Source organism: Alligator mississippiensis, chromosome 8 (assembly GCF_030867095.1).
Source record: "Alligator mississippiensis isolate rAllMis1 chromosome 8, rAllMis1, whole genome shotgun sequence".
NCBI classification, from domain to species: domain Eukaryota; kingdom Metazoa; phylum Chordata; order Crocodylia; family Alligatoridae; genus Alligator; species Alligator mississippiensis.
Genome location: NC_081831.1, coordinates 29,866,021 through 29,884,026, shown reverse-complemented (window position 1 = coordinate 29,884,026; position 18,006 = coordinate 29,866,021). Strand labels below are relative to the sequence as shown.

General features: G+C 48.4%; 1 protein-coding gene across 5 annotated transcripts in view; it reads left to right on the top strand.

Annotated features, from left to right (window-relative positions):
• GAS7 (growth arrest specific 7) overlaps positions 1-18,006 on the top strand; it is a 292,115-nt gene that overhangs the window by 244,835 nt on the left and 29,274 nt on the right. For all 5 annotated transcript variants that reach the window (XM_019498132.2, XM_014598581.3, XM_019498131.2 and 2 more), the window contains one exon: positions 15,247-15,326. In XM_019498132.2, coding sequence (XP_019353677.1) covers positions 15,247-15,326 — 80 coding nt within the window. The remainder of the gene's footprint in view (positions 1-15,246; positions 15,327-18,006) is intronic.

Sequence of the window (18,006 nt, the reverse complement as noted above, 5' to 3'; positions counted from 1 at the left end):
CCAGTGCTAAACAGAGGGGAATAATCACTTCCCTTGATGTGCTGGCAACACTTATACCAATGCATCCAATATGCTGTTAGCCTTCTTTACAACCAGGGCACAGTGCTAGCTCCTAATCAGCTTGTTGTCCACTGTAATCACCAGATCCTTTGCTACAGAGCTGCTGCCCAGCCAGTCAGCCCCCAACCTGTAGTGGTGCATGGGGTTATTCCATCATAAGTGCAGGACTTTGCACTTGTCCTTGTTGAACTTCATGAATTTTTTTTATTTTTTATTTTTATTCTTTTGCTCCAATCCTCCAATTTGTCTAGGTCACTCTGAATCCTAGCCATGCCCATCAGCTCTCTTTGCCATCTTCCAGGTCATCAATGAAGACACTAAATAAAATCAGCACCAGGACTGATCCCTGGGGCATTCCACTTGATACCGGCTGCCAACTAGATATTGAGCCAGTGATTACTACTCTCTGAGCCCGATGCTCCAGCCAGTTTTCTACCCACCTTACAGTCCATTCATCTAGCCTATACTTCTTTAGCTTGCCTGCAAGAATGTTGTGAGAGACCGTATCAAAAGCCTTGCTAAAATCAACGTATAGCACATCCACTGGTCCCCCTGCATCCACAGATCCAGTCATGTCATAGAAAGCAATCAGCTTGGTCAGGCATGACTTGCCCTTGGTGAATCCATGCTGACTGTTCCCAATCACCCTTTTTTTTCCTCCTAGCACTTCAAAATGGATTCCTTGAGAATCTGCTCCATGATTTTTCCAGGGACTGAGGTGAGGCTGTCTGTTCTGTAGTTCCCTGAATCAAGCACTTCCATCTTTTCTACATCCTCTGTCACAAGATTGCCTCCCCCATTCAGTATGGGGCCCACACTTTCCCTGATCATCCTCTTGCTACCAGCCTGCTTGTAGAAACCCTTCTTGTTATCCTTCATATCGCTTGCTACCTGCAACTCCAATTTTGCTTTGGCCATCCTGACTTCATCCCTGCTTACCTGAGCAATGCTGTTTTATTCCTCCCTGTTTATTTGTCCAAGCTTCCACTTCTTATAAGCTTCCTTTTTGTAACTTAGTTTATGGAAGAGTTCCCTGCTAAGCCAAGCTGGTCTTCTGCCATACTTGCTAGTCTTCCTGTGCATTGGGATGGTTTGTTTCTGCACTATCAGTAAGGCTTCTTTGACATACAGCCAGCTCTTCCCCTCAGACTGGCTTTCCGGGGGATCGTGCTCTGAGTGAGTCAAAGTCTGCTTTTCTGAAGTCGAGTCCTTACTCTGCTTCTCTCCATCCTTCCTTTCCTTAGGATCCTGAACGCAACCATCTCATGGTCACTGCTACACACCACTACTACACACCCCACCAGTTCTTCCCTATTTGTGAGCTGTAGGTCAAGAAGTGCATGGTCCCTAGTTGGCTGCTCCAGCATTTGCACCAGGAAGTTGTCCTCAACACTTCACAAAAGCTTCCTAGATTGCCTGTGCACTGCTATATTATCCTCCCAGCAGATGTCAGGGTGATTGCAGTCCCCCACGAGAACCAGGGCTTGTGATAGGGAAACTTCTGCTAGCTGTTTGAAGAAAGCCTCATGCACCACTTCCTGCTGTTCTGGTGGTCTATAGCAGACACCCACTACAACATCACCTTTGTTACTCTCCCCTCTAACTTTAACCCAGAGACTTTCAACAGGCCTATCTCCAGTTTCATACTGGAGCTCTGAGCAGTCATACAGCTCTTTTACATAACGTGAAACTCCTTTTCCTTTTCTCTCCTGCCTGTTCTTCCTGAACAGTTTGTACCCATCCATGACAGTGCTTCAGTCATGTGAGTTCCCACCAAGTCTCTGTTATTCCAGTCACATCATAGTTCCAGGACTGTGCAAGGACTTATAATTCTTCCTGCTTGTTTCCCAGGCTCCGTGCATTTGTGTACTGGCACCTTGGATAACTAGTCGATTGCCCTGATTTCTCAGAAAGTATGAGAGCACCTCCCCTGTTCCCCATCCTGCTTCTTCTTCCTCCAGGTCTCCTGCTTCTCCAGGTAGCTCAGGGCTTTGGTCTCTCAGTTGTGTGACACTTTTTAAGAACATATTTTCTTTTATGTTCTCACCAGACTTAAACTATTTGAGCTAAAATTCTGCAGGGAAGGTGTGTGCTTCAAGATGAATTTGTTTGGAAATTTCCAACAACTGGTTTGCAAAACCAAGATTATAGGGGGAAATGCATTGTATTGTCCCTATAAAAAAAATCTTAAATCTGTATCATTGGAAAGTTCTAGCTGTGCTTTAATTCTTATCCTATAGACTGACACTTTTGGAGGTCAGAATGGCACCACACAACAAACTGATTTTTAAGTTTGCATTTTTAAAAGCCTGTGATGATACATAACAAAGGCTTACTTTAAAAGATTACGAAGTCCAAGTTCTGTAAAGTTAAGACATACCAATACTAAAACATAACATGCAACATTAATGCAGCCTATTTCTGAGCACAATAATGATATGGCCTTTAACTATACAATTACATATTAGTTTTTTCCTGAGGATGCCTGACTCATCTGACATACAAGATGAACCTGTTTTAAGAAGTCAGGATTGTGCAATCAAGAAGGCGACTCTCTGCAGGAGTGCTACCTTATCTGTTCCAGAAGCTGAAGTGTGAATGAGGCAGGGGGGCTGCAGGAAAAAAAAAGGATGATCTCATGAGTAAAGCAGTTGACAGCTTCCCTAGAGAACTAGATTCCATCTCAGCCTCCACTCATTGCAGCTATGTAATGTTGGCAAGTTACATAAACCATACTTTCCACAATTGTCATTAATCTTGTGATCTTCATTTTCCAAGTGCCTTGTTTAAGACACACGCAGTATAATATGCAGAAGTAGTCACGTCTGCAAATGAAGTCAGTGGGAGTTGCACTTTAAACATAACTACTGGTAGCTACTTTGAATAATTAAACCCTTGTTTCAAGTGAGGCATGTAAAACTAATGAGAGATTTTGACAATTTTGATCATAATTTTAAAAAGGGAATAACTATTGTGCCTTGCCTCTCAGAATATCCCCCTTTTAAGGAAAAAAATGTGAATTCCCCTCCTTTAAGGAAAAAAATGCAGATTTTCTGCTTTTATGGAGGGAAAATGTGCCTTTTCCCCTTTTAGGGAGGAAAAACGCAGCTTTTCCCCTTTAAGGAGAAAAACATGGGAAACAGCAGGTTCCAGCCTGCAAGGGGCTGCTTGGGGGTGGGGGGAGCAGGAGGAGAACGATCAGAGACAGGGGGTGCCATGCGCATACACGTGGCATCCAGGTAGCAGTGGAGAGCAACTCCCGCAGCTCCCTCCAGCTAAATCTAACAAGGGGCAAAGATTGAGGCCCCCATGGTGAAGGAGAACGTAGGACAGGCTGGGGCTGTGGGTGCTGCCTAGCTGGGGCAGTGTGTCAGGCCCAGGGCTGGGATGGGAGTGCATGACCGCAGGGCCCAGCCAGGTAGTGGGAGGGAGACATGGGTTAAGGGAGGGGAAGGAGGCATGGGGGGGACACGTGGCCCCCAGATTTGTGCATGGGGTGGGGCAGATGTGGGCTGCCCGCTGCAGCCTCGGGTCTCCATGCCATGCTGCCCTGCCCCAGGGGCCTCCGCAGCAGAGTTGGAGAGACTCAGTGCCACTGCTAGGAGACTCGTGCCAGCTGCACCACCATGGTGAGTCACGCCCTGCCCACCCGGCAGCAGCAACAGTGTTGCAGAGTTGTGTCCTCCACTGCTGCTAGGTGGGAGGGAGCACCTCGTCATGGTGGTGTGGCTGGCGTGGGGCTGCCCGCAGCAGCACCAAGCTTCCCTGCCCTGCTGTGTCGCAGAGGGGGAGCCCCAAGGCCACAGTGGGCAGCCTGCATCCCTACCCACCCTGGGCTCTACTCTGGCTGTGATTCCCATGTGGGGAGGGAGAGCCAGGCTCCATGCTCTGCTCTAGCCACAGCAACCGCTGGCTCCTGTGGGTGGCAGCCGTGGCTCAGGTGCTGCTGAGGGGAACAGGGAGCTGTGGGCCATAGCCTTGGTCCTATAGCCCTGGCAGCTGAGGGGCCCCCTTGACCAGGGCTGGGGGGAGGCAAGGGGCATATGTTGCATGTGAGGGGCACTGGCAGGGCCAGGGGACTGTGTTAGGAGCGAGATACACCAGTAGGACTGGTGGGGGGGGTGGCATTCACAGGGCCAGGGGGCTGTGGGCGGGGAGTGAGGGACAACAGCATGGACAGGGGCAGAGCACCAGCATATCAGGGTTACTCAGAGCCACAAAGCTGGGGGATGGGAACAGCTGCAGCTGGACCCACATCCTGGTTAGCAAAGGGAGCCAGGGGAACTCTGATTTTTGTATGATTAAAAAAAACACAATCAAAAGTCAAAATATATAGGTATTTAGAATTTAGTTTATTATGATTTGTGGCACTAGTAGGTTTCCAAATTGCTTTAAAATTATATATCCATGAATAAAACATTGTGTTCAATTGATACCTGCATATATAGTGGTGTTTCATTTTAGTAATGAAAAAATGCAGATTTGAGGGTTTTTTAATCAAAGAGTTTGGGATTTTTTGTCAGAGAATTTACAGTTTTTAAACAGAGAATATCAGGATCTGTGGTTATTAATGCAGGGCTTGGGTGGTATGCAGTAAATAATTTCCTGTACTAAATGCTGAAAGATTAGTACAAAAAGTTACATTGAATAGCTAGCTGCTCATTCCCGAAGCACTGTCTATTCTGTGCACTAAATTTAACTGGAGTCCTTTGGGGGAAAAATATTAAGTGCAATGTAATTAAAGACTGAATTATCATGTATACCTAGAAGGAGGGTGACTTAAGGTTGTACAAGCATTCCCTAACTTTTGTAAAGCTTGACTTATAAATTCAGTATCCTTTTAACATGGTTTTCTATAGTTCATCTTGTATGTCAGATGAGTCAGGCATCCTCAAGAAAAAATAATTTGTAATTATATACTTCAAAGTCAAACCATTTAGTGTATATATTGTATGCAGAATACAGAATATACAGAAATTGGACTATTATAATAGATGTTCTTGTGTAGTTTATGAGATTTAACTTTCTTTAACCTATATCTACTCATTTGCTCTTCAGACCTTTGAGAAATAGCCTACAGCCTCAGGGCTGAAAACATCCTGGTTACTTACCCAGAGTATGCACTTAACCCAAACTTATTGTGAATATTGTTCATTAACTATATTGTGCTGTCATGTGATATATTAGCAACAACTGACTAGTTCAAACCATTTTCAGGGCTTCTAATAGTCAGCTTTGTGACTGCTATTAGAAACCTTGAAAGTGACTGAACATAATTTTGGGATAACTGTTAAAGCCTCTAAAATGAGAGGTAGATTCAGGGCTTCAGAAAGGCAAGCCCTTTGACAGCTGCTTCCCCTTTGGTCTTTCTGGCTCCAGTTATTGTAATTGTACTCCATTTACCTAGACATTACATGGTAGACTGGAGACGAATGCTGCTGTGCACTTAAGTGGTTTATGTGTTTAAATAATATGTAGATAAATACTTATATTAAACATTATAGTAGGTATACTAACAAACCCCAGCCAGGGTGCCATGTCACTCAGGGTTGTCTTGAGATATTTTCAAGGGTGCCGTGAGGTGCCATGCATTGTTAGCTAGGCAGCCTGGGAGCAGGTAGAAAGGGGAGACCTCCCCCCAGCACACTCCCCCTTGTCACTGCTGCTGCCACCACTGTCCTCAGACTGATTGAGGGGTGGCAAGGCAGTGATCTGGGTGTGGGGTGCTGATCATGGAGAGAAAGGAGATCCAGGGGCGGATGGAAGGCCAGTGGGGTGATTAAGATCAGTAGGTAAAAAAATTGGAATTGATGTTATGCAATTTAGCCAAATCACTTACTCAATATGTATATAATATCCATTATTTTGACTTTTGAAACTATGAACTTGTAGGCTGCATCTCTCCATTAGGGGGCAGGAAATGTTAAGATGATCTATTTTTGAAACAATTCTTCAGACTTAGAGATGTGACCAAAATGCTGTTTTGTTTTGTTTTTTAAGACTAGCAGTTCAAATCTTCGGAGTTTTCCCATTTACACATTACATAAACACAGGAGATCTAGGGCAGGGATTTTTAACCAGGGTGCCATGGCACTCAGGGTTGTCTTGAGATATTTTCAAAGGTACCGTGAGGTACCATGCAGTGTTAGCTAGGCAGCCTGGGAGCAGGTAGAAATGGGAGACCTCCCCCCACACACAATCCCTCCTTGTCACTGCTGCTGCCACCACTGTCCTCAGACTGAGGGGTGGCAGGGCAGTGATCTGGGTGTGGGGTGCTGATCATGGAGAGAAGGGGGGAGATCCAGGAGCAGATGGGGGTGCTAGTGGGGTGATTTGGAGGATGTAGGTGGCAGTCCAACCAGCATGGGGAGGCCCTTCACACTCCCGCCTCCCCCAGCATATACTGTGGCTAGAGAACAGGTGAGCAGGGCAGGCATGGAGCAGACCTGCAGCCTCTAGCCACACACCCCTGCTCTACAGCCCTCTAGCAGCAGGTCTGAACAGTGCCAATTAGAGAGAGTATTAACCCTGAATGTATGACTGATCACTAGCATTAGTTAACCTTTACACGAGCTAACATTCCTAGAATTAGCACCTGCTAACTCAGGGGCAGGAAATTATTTCAGGTGGAGGGCCGCTTACCCAGTTTTGGCAGGCTGTCTAGGGTTGCATGGGTAGCCCCACCCCTTGACAGGTGCCCTAACCCTTGACAGGTGCCCTGCCCCCTGGTCACCATCTTGGAACCAGTGTCCTAGGGCCAGCACCGGTGGGGCCCAAAGCGGGGCACAGGCTGGCAGGGGTCTGTGGAGCCGGGCTGGGTTGGGCTGCACCAGCAGGGATAGGGGGGAGCTGGGCTAGCTTCATAGAGCCCCTGCTAGCTGGGACCCCATGCTCCCGCCACCCTGCTCTGAGCCCTGCCAGCACTGGCCCCAGGACACTGGTGCAGGCCCTGTATTCCTGCTGGCCCTGCGCCCACTCACCCCCAGTGCCCCCCAGCCCCATGGTACAGGCGGGGGGCAGCGCACAGCCCCCAGCCTCCTGCTTGCTGGCAGGTAAGAAGCTGGTGCTGAGCATGGGGGAAAAGCATCGCCTCGCCCACCCCATGGCTGGCGCTCCCTGCTGCAGGCGCTCGCAGCCCATGCAGGGCTGTCTGGAGCAGGCACAGGCAGCCCCACATGGGCTGCAAGGAGCTACAGTGTGGGGTGCTGGTCATGGGGCAAGTAAGGGGCCCCTTTTCCCTGTGCTCAGCACCAGCTTATAACCCGGCCTCACTGCCAGCCTGGGCTCCAAGCTGGCTCCAGGCTCACCCATTGGCAACAGCATCTGTGACACCCCCGTTTGCCGCGCCGGGCAGTGTTGACTGCTGCTGGCCGCCCAGAGTTCACATGCTGGGCAGCCCAGAGGAGGCAATAGCAACACTGCCTGGCTTGGCAAGCAGGGGAGCTGCAGCTGCTGTCACCATGCGCATCCCCGACGGGCGAGGCCAGAGCTGGCGCAGGGCCCAGGCTGGCAGTAGGGCCGGGTTACAAGGTGGTGCTGAGTGCGGCAAGGGGGGGGGGGGGGGGAGTGGTTCTTTGCCTGCCCTGTGCCCGGCGCCCCACGCTGCAGCTGCTCGTAGGCCACCTGGGGCTGCCTGTGCCTGCTCTGGACACGGGGCACTGGCCACAGGGCAGGGGAGAGGCCGCTTTCCTCCACGCCGGGAAGGAGCCCAGGGAAAAGCTGAATGCAGGGAGAAGTGGCCCCTTGCCCGCCCTGTGCCTGGCGCCCCACGCTGCAGCCACTTGCAGCCCACAGGGCTGTCTGGAACAGGCACAGGCTGACCCATGCAGGCTGCGAGTGGCTGCAGCACAGGGCGTCGGGCATGGGGCAGGTGAGGGGCTGCTTTTCCCCCACCCGCGCTCAGCTTTTCTCAGGGCCACGTTTCCCCGGGCTCCTTCCCTGCCCTTCCCTCTTCCCACGGGCTGTATTTTGCCCACCCCTGTGCTAACTGTAATGTGTAATCTCATCCTATGAATCCTTGCCGATCTGTAACAAGATTTAGTTCTAGGGTGGCCATGATGCCTCTGGAGCCTGTGAGCCCTTGTCAACCTGGCTGTCTTTGGGCAATCTCCCCTTCTCCTCGCCTGCTATCCCTTGATAAAATGATACTTGTAGAAAAGGGAGACAACCTGATTTGAGAAGCCCTGGGTATTCTCACAAGTGCCTGTGTCACTGCTCATCACCTTAAGGGTTAATTATGTGGGCTCTGTCCTCTCTAGTACCCATGCCCATGCTTCACAGATTCTGATTGTCACACATTCTAATTGCATCATAACCATCCCTATGGGCTACAGGCTCTTGGCTCTGTTCCTCTTTATATAAGCCCCTCTCAGGGCTGTGGGCACTCTGGCCCCCTCAGTCTCCACTGTGACCCTCCTAGCGTTTGGTCCTTCTCCTTAGACCCTCGCCTTACTCGTAAGCCAGCTGAAACCCATGGGATCTCCAGCCCCACCAGTCTCCCGGTATGGCCCTTCTTCGCCTTCAGCCTTTCCTGAGCCCTGGCCCCACTCCTAGGTCAGTGAGATGTATGGGCATCCTTGCTCTACCTGCTCCAGGGGCCCTCCGGCCCTCTGCTCCCTTTTTTATTTTTTTATTTCTGCGTCCTCTGGCACTCTGTTCTCTCTCTGGGCCCTCTGGCCCTGCTCCTTCTCTGGGACAGCTGGGACTTCCTTGCCTCTCCTTAGTCCCTTCCACAAACTACTAGATATTCCCCAGCCTTCAGACTGTATGCTCTCTGTTCTGCCAGCCCCAAGGCATGCTCCAGGCATGCTCAGTGTGGGCCAGTCACTCCCTCAGCAGCCTGCTAGGAGTTCCTTCCCTGTCATCTTCCAGGATAAGACTGGCCAGCCCAGGCCCTGGGCTTTATATCCTCCCTAAGCCAGCCCCTCTCTTGCTGGTCAAGTGACTGATTGCCACCTGAACCTTTGCTGCAGCCTCTTCCTCATTTAAAGCAGCAGGCACCCTACACTCCCTATCATGCCATCTAACAGTCCTAAGATCAAAATCCACATAAACACGTGTCTACTGTGGCACCCACCATTAACCCCGTGTTCTTCTACTGGGTCAGGCAAAGGAGGAAGCAGAAGCCTTGTGAACATGCTTTGGAGTCAAACCACAGAAGCCCGTAGTCCCTGTTCTGTGCCATCTTAGACTGTAATCTGTAGTCTCTGCTACAAGACCAGGAATCTGGTGGCAGACAGCTGCATGACAGTATGCACTATAAAAGCCATTCTACAGGGGCTACAGAGTACCTGGCCACAAGGCATTGCTAAAAAGGTTCCACAGTCACTTAAAGAGCAGCCAACCTTGAAAGCCAGTTTACCTATGAAACATGTCTTTCAGTCAAATTCCATCTTATGTAGCCTTGAGTTTTCATTACAATGTGTCTGAGACACTTTCAGTTACACTACAGTGTAAATGATGGGGCCAAATGCTGGGAGAAGTGGAATGTTTCCAGTGTAAAATGCAGCTCTACTGTCTTGTCACAAGCTGCACCTAGTACAAATAAAATCCATCATTTACAGCTAACTGGCTAAATGCCCCAGGAACACTGGTCCCCTGCCAAAAAGCCTGGATCACAGCCTGGGATGAAGTAGAGAGGAAAATGTTGTCCAGAATACTTAGATGGCAGTCTATTAATTCCTTTTTATACTAAAACTGAGTGTTCTTCCCAAGCTCTGTGTCCTTTGACATACCACACTATTAAATAATATGAAAACTCTTAAATTGTCAGCAACCTGCCATCTTTCCCAAATAAGCCACAGCTGCCTGCCAAAATAAGAGAAAAATGTCATCTTTCACCTACGCTCTCCAAATGCTGGGTAAAAATACAGGCCATCTGGATTTTCTGGGCATGCAATAAATTAAGGTTCTTTCAAGCCCAGGGACAGAGAAGTTCTGGACACCCGAAGCCCTCATGAAGAGCATGTGGCTAGCTGTCCCCTCTGAAGGAACTGTACTAGTCACAGCCAGCAGTTTGGCAGAAGGAAAGGTGTCTAGCTCCTTTTAAAAATAAATAAATTAATTAATAAATTAACTTAAAAAAAATGTCTTAACCGCCAATTTGATTTCCACCTGGAAATCCTCAGGTAGCTCTTACAGATTATGAATAATGTTCTACATTCTCAGTTTTTATTTAAAAAAAAAATCTGGGAATTTTTCAGGCTTTATCTTCAAAAAAAACCCACAAAAAATGGATGAAATCAGGATAAAAGGAAGAAAAGGAAAAAAAAATTTAAATCAGGGTAAAAATCGGCAGTGAGGGAGGGAGGGAGTAAGGCTGGGAGTGAGGAAGGGGCAGGGGAGGGCTGCGGCACAATCCATCTGCCGCTGCCAGGGCTGCAGCAGGGACCAGAGTGTGGGGGGGAGTTGTTAGTGGGTGTGGGGCGGGGGGGCATGGCTTTTGTTGATAGCTTCTATGTGCCCCCCAAGGCGCATGCCCCCAGATCAGTGGCAGGAAGCACATGGGGCCGTGCCCTGCCTCTCTTCCCTGGCTGTGTTTACACCCTTCCCCCGTGCTGCAGCATCCTGCTGCCAGGCTGCCCTGACATTTGGGGAGAGAGGGGAGTGGCGCACAGCCAGATGAGAAGGTGAGGGGGACACGACCCTGGCACTGGCACCTCCCTCCCCACCTGGGGTCAGGGCTGGGAGCCCCGTGCCTCCAGGCAGTGGCTCCAGCCCTCTGGGCCCATGCACAACAGCTGGGTGCAGCGCCCACTGCAGTGAGTTGGGCCAGGCTCTCCCGCCTACCCCCTCACCCCCGATGAAGCTCACAGCTCCCAGTGCCCGAGGCAGGGCCAAAACGGGATCCGCTGGGGTGCAGCTCTGACTCACCTGCCCTGGGAGTGATTCTGGTCCACCCCACCCAGGGTCAGGCCTGGGAGCCCCACACCCCCAGGCAACACCCTTCCCCAGCTCCCGCACAGCCACTGCCACACCCCCCCTCCCCGCCCCCCAAACGCCTCCCCACTCTGCATGCTGCTGCTGCCACTGCTTCCCATACATCTGGCCAGGAACTTGTGCCTTGGGTAACCAGCACAGTGGCACTTTTAGCTTACCAGCACCACCTGTTTTTCAGTTCAAATTCCTGTTAAGTGCCACAAGTGGGGAATGGGCCATTCACCACTCATGCCAGTTAACAGGGATTTGAACTGGAAAATGGGTGTAAATCAGTAAAACTGAATTACTTAAAAAATAATCGGGGAATTTATCAGTGAAAATCAGTAAAAATTGAGACTGCACAACACTAATTATGAAGCACCAATATAAATTCATCAAGTAACAAGCGGTCGCTGTTTTATGCAGTGTCATCTTCCAAGTGGTCTCAAACTTACAGACTCCATAAAGCATATTAGTGTGGTCAAATATCAAGGTCTCAGAGAGACATCAATGGCTGATGAGAGACATGCATTCAAATCCCTACACTATCACAGACTCCCAGGGTAAATGTGAGCAATTCATGTACTCTCTATCTGTGCTTCACTTCCCTATATGTAAAATTATGATAATTATATAGCCCTGAAGTAAATGGGTGTGGAAAGATAAATACATCAAAGATTGTGAAGTACTCTGATACTAGTTTTGGGGGATAGATAAGGAAGAAAGTGCCAAAGACTTTGATAGTTGTCCTGTGATCCAGTAAGAAAAGAAAGGTCTCTAGTAAACATATACAAGTGTCAGTTGCTCATCGAGGAACAGCCTTGGATTTCACTTTGTTTTCCAGCCACATAAGCAGCCCTTTTGGCACTTAGGCACAGTATTACCCCTGTAGGGTAGACTTTTAAGTGTATGTGCTGTAGGCTATAACCTGGCTGCTAGGCACATGAATAGCTCTGTACACATGCTCATTATGGGCACGTATGTCACAAAACTGCAAAAGGAGGGCTGAAGAGAGAACCAGGTAATGCCTATACTGTGGTGTCATATTTAGAGGGCTGTTTTAAGAAGCAAGAGAGCCAGAGGGTCAAACCCATCCTGGGTGAGTGCTCCAATTACTTAGTTACTGGGGTTAAAATAAGGGATGTCCCTCTGTGTCCTCCTCCTGGATTTCTTCAGGACTTACTTTCATGTATGCAACTACATCTGCATGTACTTGTCTGGCCAGTACATAGTTTACTGAGACTGCTTAGTACACGTTCATGTGCTGCAGGGCTAATCAATAGGGGTGCACTGATGAAGATTTTTTTGGCCGATACCAATGGCTCATTAACTAGCCATATCAACCGATACTGATCCAATAGCCGATATGTGGCCCAATAGCATGGAGAGCAGCATCTGGCCAGTAAATTGGAGTGGGGGGGGGGGGGCGGGCAGCTCGAAGCCCCCATGGTGAGGGAAGGAGTGGGGCTGGGGTTGGGGCAGGAGCAGGTGCCGCCCAGCCAGGTCGGGGCATAGCCAGAGCTGTGGGTGCAGGGGCTGCGCTTGGGGCAGACAGGGCGGGTGGTCATGGTGCTGGGAGTGGGGGCTATGGCAAATTTTGGGATGGCTGTAGTGCAGTCCATAGCCCCCCTCCCAGCACCGCCACCACCCACCCTGGGCGCAGCCCCGGCCCAGCACCCCCCTGCTGGGAGGAGGCCGGTGCAGTCCCTGGCCCTGAGCCCGCAGCAGGTAGCCAGCCCTTGCCCCACACACAAATCTGGGGGTCACATGCCCCCCATGCCTTTCTCACAGGTGTGAGCAGTGGCAGGAGCCACCCTCCTTCCCACTCTACTCCCCACCCCCCCCACCTCCTGGACTAACTACCCACAGCTCTGTCCCACCCCAGTTGGGCAGCACCTGCCCTAGCCCCACTCAGTTCCTCATGATGGGGGCCTCAGTCAGCCTCCTGCCATGCCCGTCCCCCCCCCAGACTTACCAGCCAGACATTGCTCTCCAACCTGCAGGGCTGCATCCCTGGCATTTATCGGTGACATTATCGACCACAGAGGCCAAAAAAAGCCAATTGCTGATAATGTCAAATTTATTTTTATCAATGCTAATCTGATTTGGACTGATTATATAATTGATCCATCTCTAGTAATAGATTCACAAACTGAGCATAAATGCCACAAAGGCCATTTAGGTACCTGGAAAATTACCATTTAGGCATACAAAAAGAAATAGAATTTCATATCTTGTGGCCATCCATTTACAATTCCTCTCTCCCCGCCCCAACCGCATCAGGAATTTATACCATATGTGACGACTATACTATTTCAGTGAGAGGCGCCAGTCTAATTCTTACCAATTTTTTCAAGGTTTTCATTCAACTTACCATATTGTTTATTTTTAATTTTTTTAAACTCTGACACAAACATTACTTTTTCCCAGACCTTTGGGACTTGGTAAAAAATACTGAACAGCAATTTTGCCTTTTCTGAATTATTATTAATATTTGTATTGAATAAATCTGCCTTTTTTAATGAGTACTTTCCACCTTCCCTTTTTTTATCAGTAAGCTAAATTCTGTTTCCCTTTGCAAGCAGAAATGGCAGTTTTGTAACTCTGTACCTCATTTTTTTTTACTCTTAATGTGCATTTTATGGTATGGTATGGTATGGTATAGTATGGTAGAGCACTGTGCCAGAAACTCAGAGAGATGGAAGTTCAGCTCCCTCTGGGCAAGTTTGGTCTGTTGCTTCTTGGGCATGTGCCCTAACCACTAAGCTGTTGGAGCTAAAAGCACAAGTAAAGCCCTCCTCCCAGAACATCTAACACCTATTAGATATGGGTTTTTGGATGTCTATATTTCTGGAATTTGTGTGTCCACAATGGGTGCACATACATTGCTACATCTGTGCCCGATGCATAATTTACTGCACATGCTCAAGATACGCAGGCACGCAGTTCAAATCCCTGTTAACTGGCACGAGAGTGGAATGGCCTATTCCCCACTCATGCAGGCTAACGGGGATTTGAACTGAAAAACGGGTGGTACTGGTAAGCTAACAGTGCCGCTGTGCCGCTTACCTGAGGCACAGATTTACAGCTGGACATTCAGAGGGCGGTGGCTGCGGCTGCATGCGGAGCAGGGAGGCAGGGAGCTGGCGGTGGCTGCGCAGGGGCTGGGGGAGGGTGGCTGAAGCCACTGCCTGGGGACACGGGGCTCCCAGGTCTGACTTTTGGCAGGGCAGGCCGCACCACAGGAATCACTCCCAGAGCAGGCGGATCCAAGCTGCACCCTGGCGGTTCCAACTTTGGCCCTGCCCCGGGCACTGGGAGCTGTGTGCCCTGCCAGGTGGGGGCAGGCAGGAGAGCCTGGTCCCACTCCCTGTGGCGGGTGCTGCACCCAGCCGCTCCGCATGGGCCTGCAGGCCTGGGGGCTCAGGGCTCCCAGCTCTGACCCCCGGTGGGGCAAGAGGTGCCAGTGCCACAGTCCGGTCCCCTCCACATCTGGCCACGCAGCACTCTTCCCTGCCCCCCAAACACCAGGGCAGCCTGACGGGAGAGGGGAGGGGCATGAACACAGCCAGGGAAGAAAGACAGGGCACGGCGCTATGTGCTTCCTGCCACTGATCCAGGAGCACACGCCCCAGGGGGCACATAGCATCAAGAGCTGTGCCCCCACACCCACTGACACCTCCCCCCACTTTGCTCCCTACTGCAGCCCCAGGAACGGCTGATGGGCTGCTCCGTGACCCTCCCCCTTCCCTTTCCTTAGTTCCAGCCTTACTCCCTCCCTCCCTCCCTCCTTGCCAATTTTTTTCCCCTGGTTTAAACTGATATTTTTCCTTTTCTTCCTTTTTTCCTGATTTCATCCCACTTTTTATGTTTTGAAGATAAACCCTGGAACATTCCTGGATTGTTTTTTAAAATAAAAACTGAAAATACGGAATACTACTTATTGGGCATTTAATAAAACAATATCAGTTTTTGTTCTTATTTTTCTCTTTCAGTGCCCTACCTCCCCAATCTAATATTCCCTATTTGAAAATTGAATATATAACTGTTGGAGTTATCTTCTTTATATAATACTTGCATACAAATGTAGTATGTTCTAGTTCTCCCAGAAGTTATAGCATGTGCTGTGCAGGAAGTTAAACAACATAATCAAATTATCTTTTCTACGGTCAATATTTGTGAAATTTTATGAAATGTTACCTGCTAATTCTCACTCAGGTTCTTTATGAAGAGTTGGAAAGTGACTTATCTCTATATTGATCATTCCAGGAGATGATTTGATGCGTTGTGTGGATCTTTATAATCAAGCTCAATCCAAGTGGTTTGAAGAAATGGTGACTACTACTCTGGTACGTATCAGTCTGAGACTTTCTGTTTTGTTTATGCTGCTCTTCTTTTATTTCTGCTTATAGGGAAAACCTTTGAAATTTATAACTTTAGTATATCACCATTCACAACCAAAATGCAAATCAGTATAGATGCCAGACCTTAAACTTGCCACTACACTGCCCAAACAAGTTTAATATCATTTGGGCAGGAAGAAGAAAATATTGTCTTTCACAGTATATGTAATGGGGTAGTAGTTTGCAGCTGGTCAGGGGTTTGGAATTTTAGAAGTAGATTGGAAGAAGTGAAGTATATAGCTGAGGGTAGGGGAAGCAGTAAAAAATACATGATACAGTTTGAAATACATGTATAAATAAATAAATGTGGTAATTTTTATCCCATGGTTTTGCAGTTTATACCGTGGGTATTATCAGTACATGGGTGGTACAGGATAACTGCATGAGATGAATAAGAGTGTAGTAATGGTGCATGTGCATGTTCTTACCTTGAGGTAACTGAAAGCTAACCCACAACAATGCACCTCTATTTCACTGAGGGGATAAGTTCCCTGGCTGCATATGCCTTGTGGTAATAAATGTATTTGACCATGCAAGAATTCTCCTTCTCTCAAGTAACCTTTGCACAATACAGTCCTCAGGATTTATATTTCTACTTTTCCTATAAAGTAGCTTGTTGACTTTCTTGCCTCTGTTGAAGCTCCCTGTCAGCATGTTCGAAACAGAAATTCTCCTTTGAGTAATTGTCCACATACAGTCTCACTTGCAGGTGTGTTTCCTGCCCTGAGCTGTGACCAGAGACTTTTTTGCTTTAACAATATGCATAGTGTGTGCCCTGGGGGTGCAAGCTCCCTGTTTCTCAATTCCTCAGCTGTGTAGTTAGCTCATCATGTGTGCTAGCAGCGAGGAACCTTAGGACACACTCCAAAGCAGTGTCTCTCTCTTTTTCTTCTGTGCATTCTTAACACCTTCGCTGTCCTAGGAAATGTATCTCAGAGTTCTTTTCTCTTTGGGGCAGTCAGCAGCCCTGCACTGCAGCCAGTACCAATCACTTGCCTCTCCCCCTGTGGTGGTGCCACATGGTATCATCACAGAACTTTTGGCCAGTTGACCCTCTTATCTCAAGTGAAACAGGCTTTTTTTTCCTTTTTTTCTACCTTTTTTTTCCTTTCCCTCAGTGGAGGCAGGGTTCATTTTTTCCTTTGATCAATAGCCTTCCTCTGCTCTCCAAGTTTCCAGCCATACCGTTCATGTGTAGTCTGTTTCCATCTTCTCACAGCCACACACAATGCTCCTTCTGTTGGGAGAGACCCGTATCCCCAACAGATGCTCAGTCTGTCAGTCCTTCAAATTAAGAACCAAAAAAGACAGAATAAGCTTTGGCTATCTCTCCTCAACATGTAATTCTACTCTGTCTGACCCAGGATTGACAGCCTCGTCTCAGGACTGCACATTCCCCCAGTACTGAACGCAGACCAGTCTCCTCTTTGACACTGTCAAGATTGGCACCCTTGCACTGGTCTTGATTGGGATCTAGAGGCAGGTGCCCAACCACAAGAAGTCAAAGGAAATCGTCCTTGTGACTCAGATCTCCTTATCCTGTAGAGTATCCTACAGCTCCTTATCCTGCCTTTGTGAATGGGGTAATGCTTCTGAGACTTCCCAGCCTGGACAGGCAATGGATGAATTCTCTGGGATTTCCAGTTCTTACACCACCTTCTCCTCAAGCTTTTCAATCCTGCAGGATTGTTGTGGAAACTGACATTATGGAACCATACAGTAAATCTCAGCATCAGGGACTTCCATTTATGAGAGACTGGACAGGAAATGGAGTCACACTCTGCTTCATCCTCATTAGCCACTGCCATGACTTATAAGAAGTGGGTTTATTCAACACAATTCCTAAAGAAAAAAGCCATGGAGACCATTTTGATAAATGGGCCTATTCCTCGACAAGTCTAAAATATACTGGCCCACGATAATTTTGTGCATGTTGTATCTCTTATCAAGGACCTCCCTGCAGATCACACCTGATTCTCTACTCTTATTAGTATTAGGGTGGCTAAGGGACTGCTTCAAGCTGCCCTGGATGCCATGGACACAGCTTCCCACTCTATGGCCAGGGCAGGCCCTTGAGCATTGCACCCTATACTGGCTTTTATCTAGACAAGGTGACCCAGGGAACTCATGTGAAGTTTCTGCCTAATATCTCTGAATTCCATCTGAGTAAAGAGATGGACTTGTTTAAAGCAATCTGTTGCTTTAGTTTTCCCTGAAGCTTTATACATCACAACCAAAAGGACTCCATCTAGTTTAGATGTAAGATGAGTTCTGACCTACTCTTTGGCCAAAATGAGGCTATTTTGAAACTCTCTCTGTCTCTCTGTTTCTAAGGCTGAGAGATGTAAGGACACAGTAATACTGGCCCAAAGACTGTCTACATGGATATTGGATTTGTAAAACTGTGTTATGAGAGCCCCAAGATTGAGCCATGGCCCATGACTTGTGCTTACTCCATGAGGGTCTAGGACACTTCCATAAGTACCTTGCACATTGTTTCCCTAAGTGCTACCTACAAGGCAGCCACCTAGAGTCTGATTTGCACCTTCCCTAAGCATTGTGCCCTCATAAAGTCTAGAAGATAGAACTGCCTTTGGAGCTGTGTTTGGTAGATACATTTTTTTAG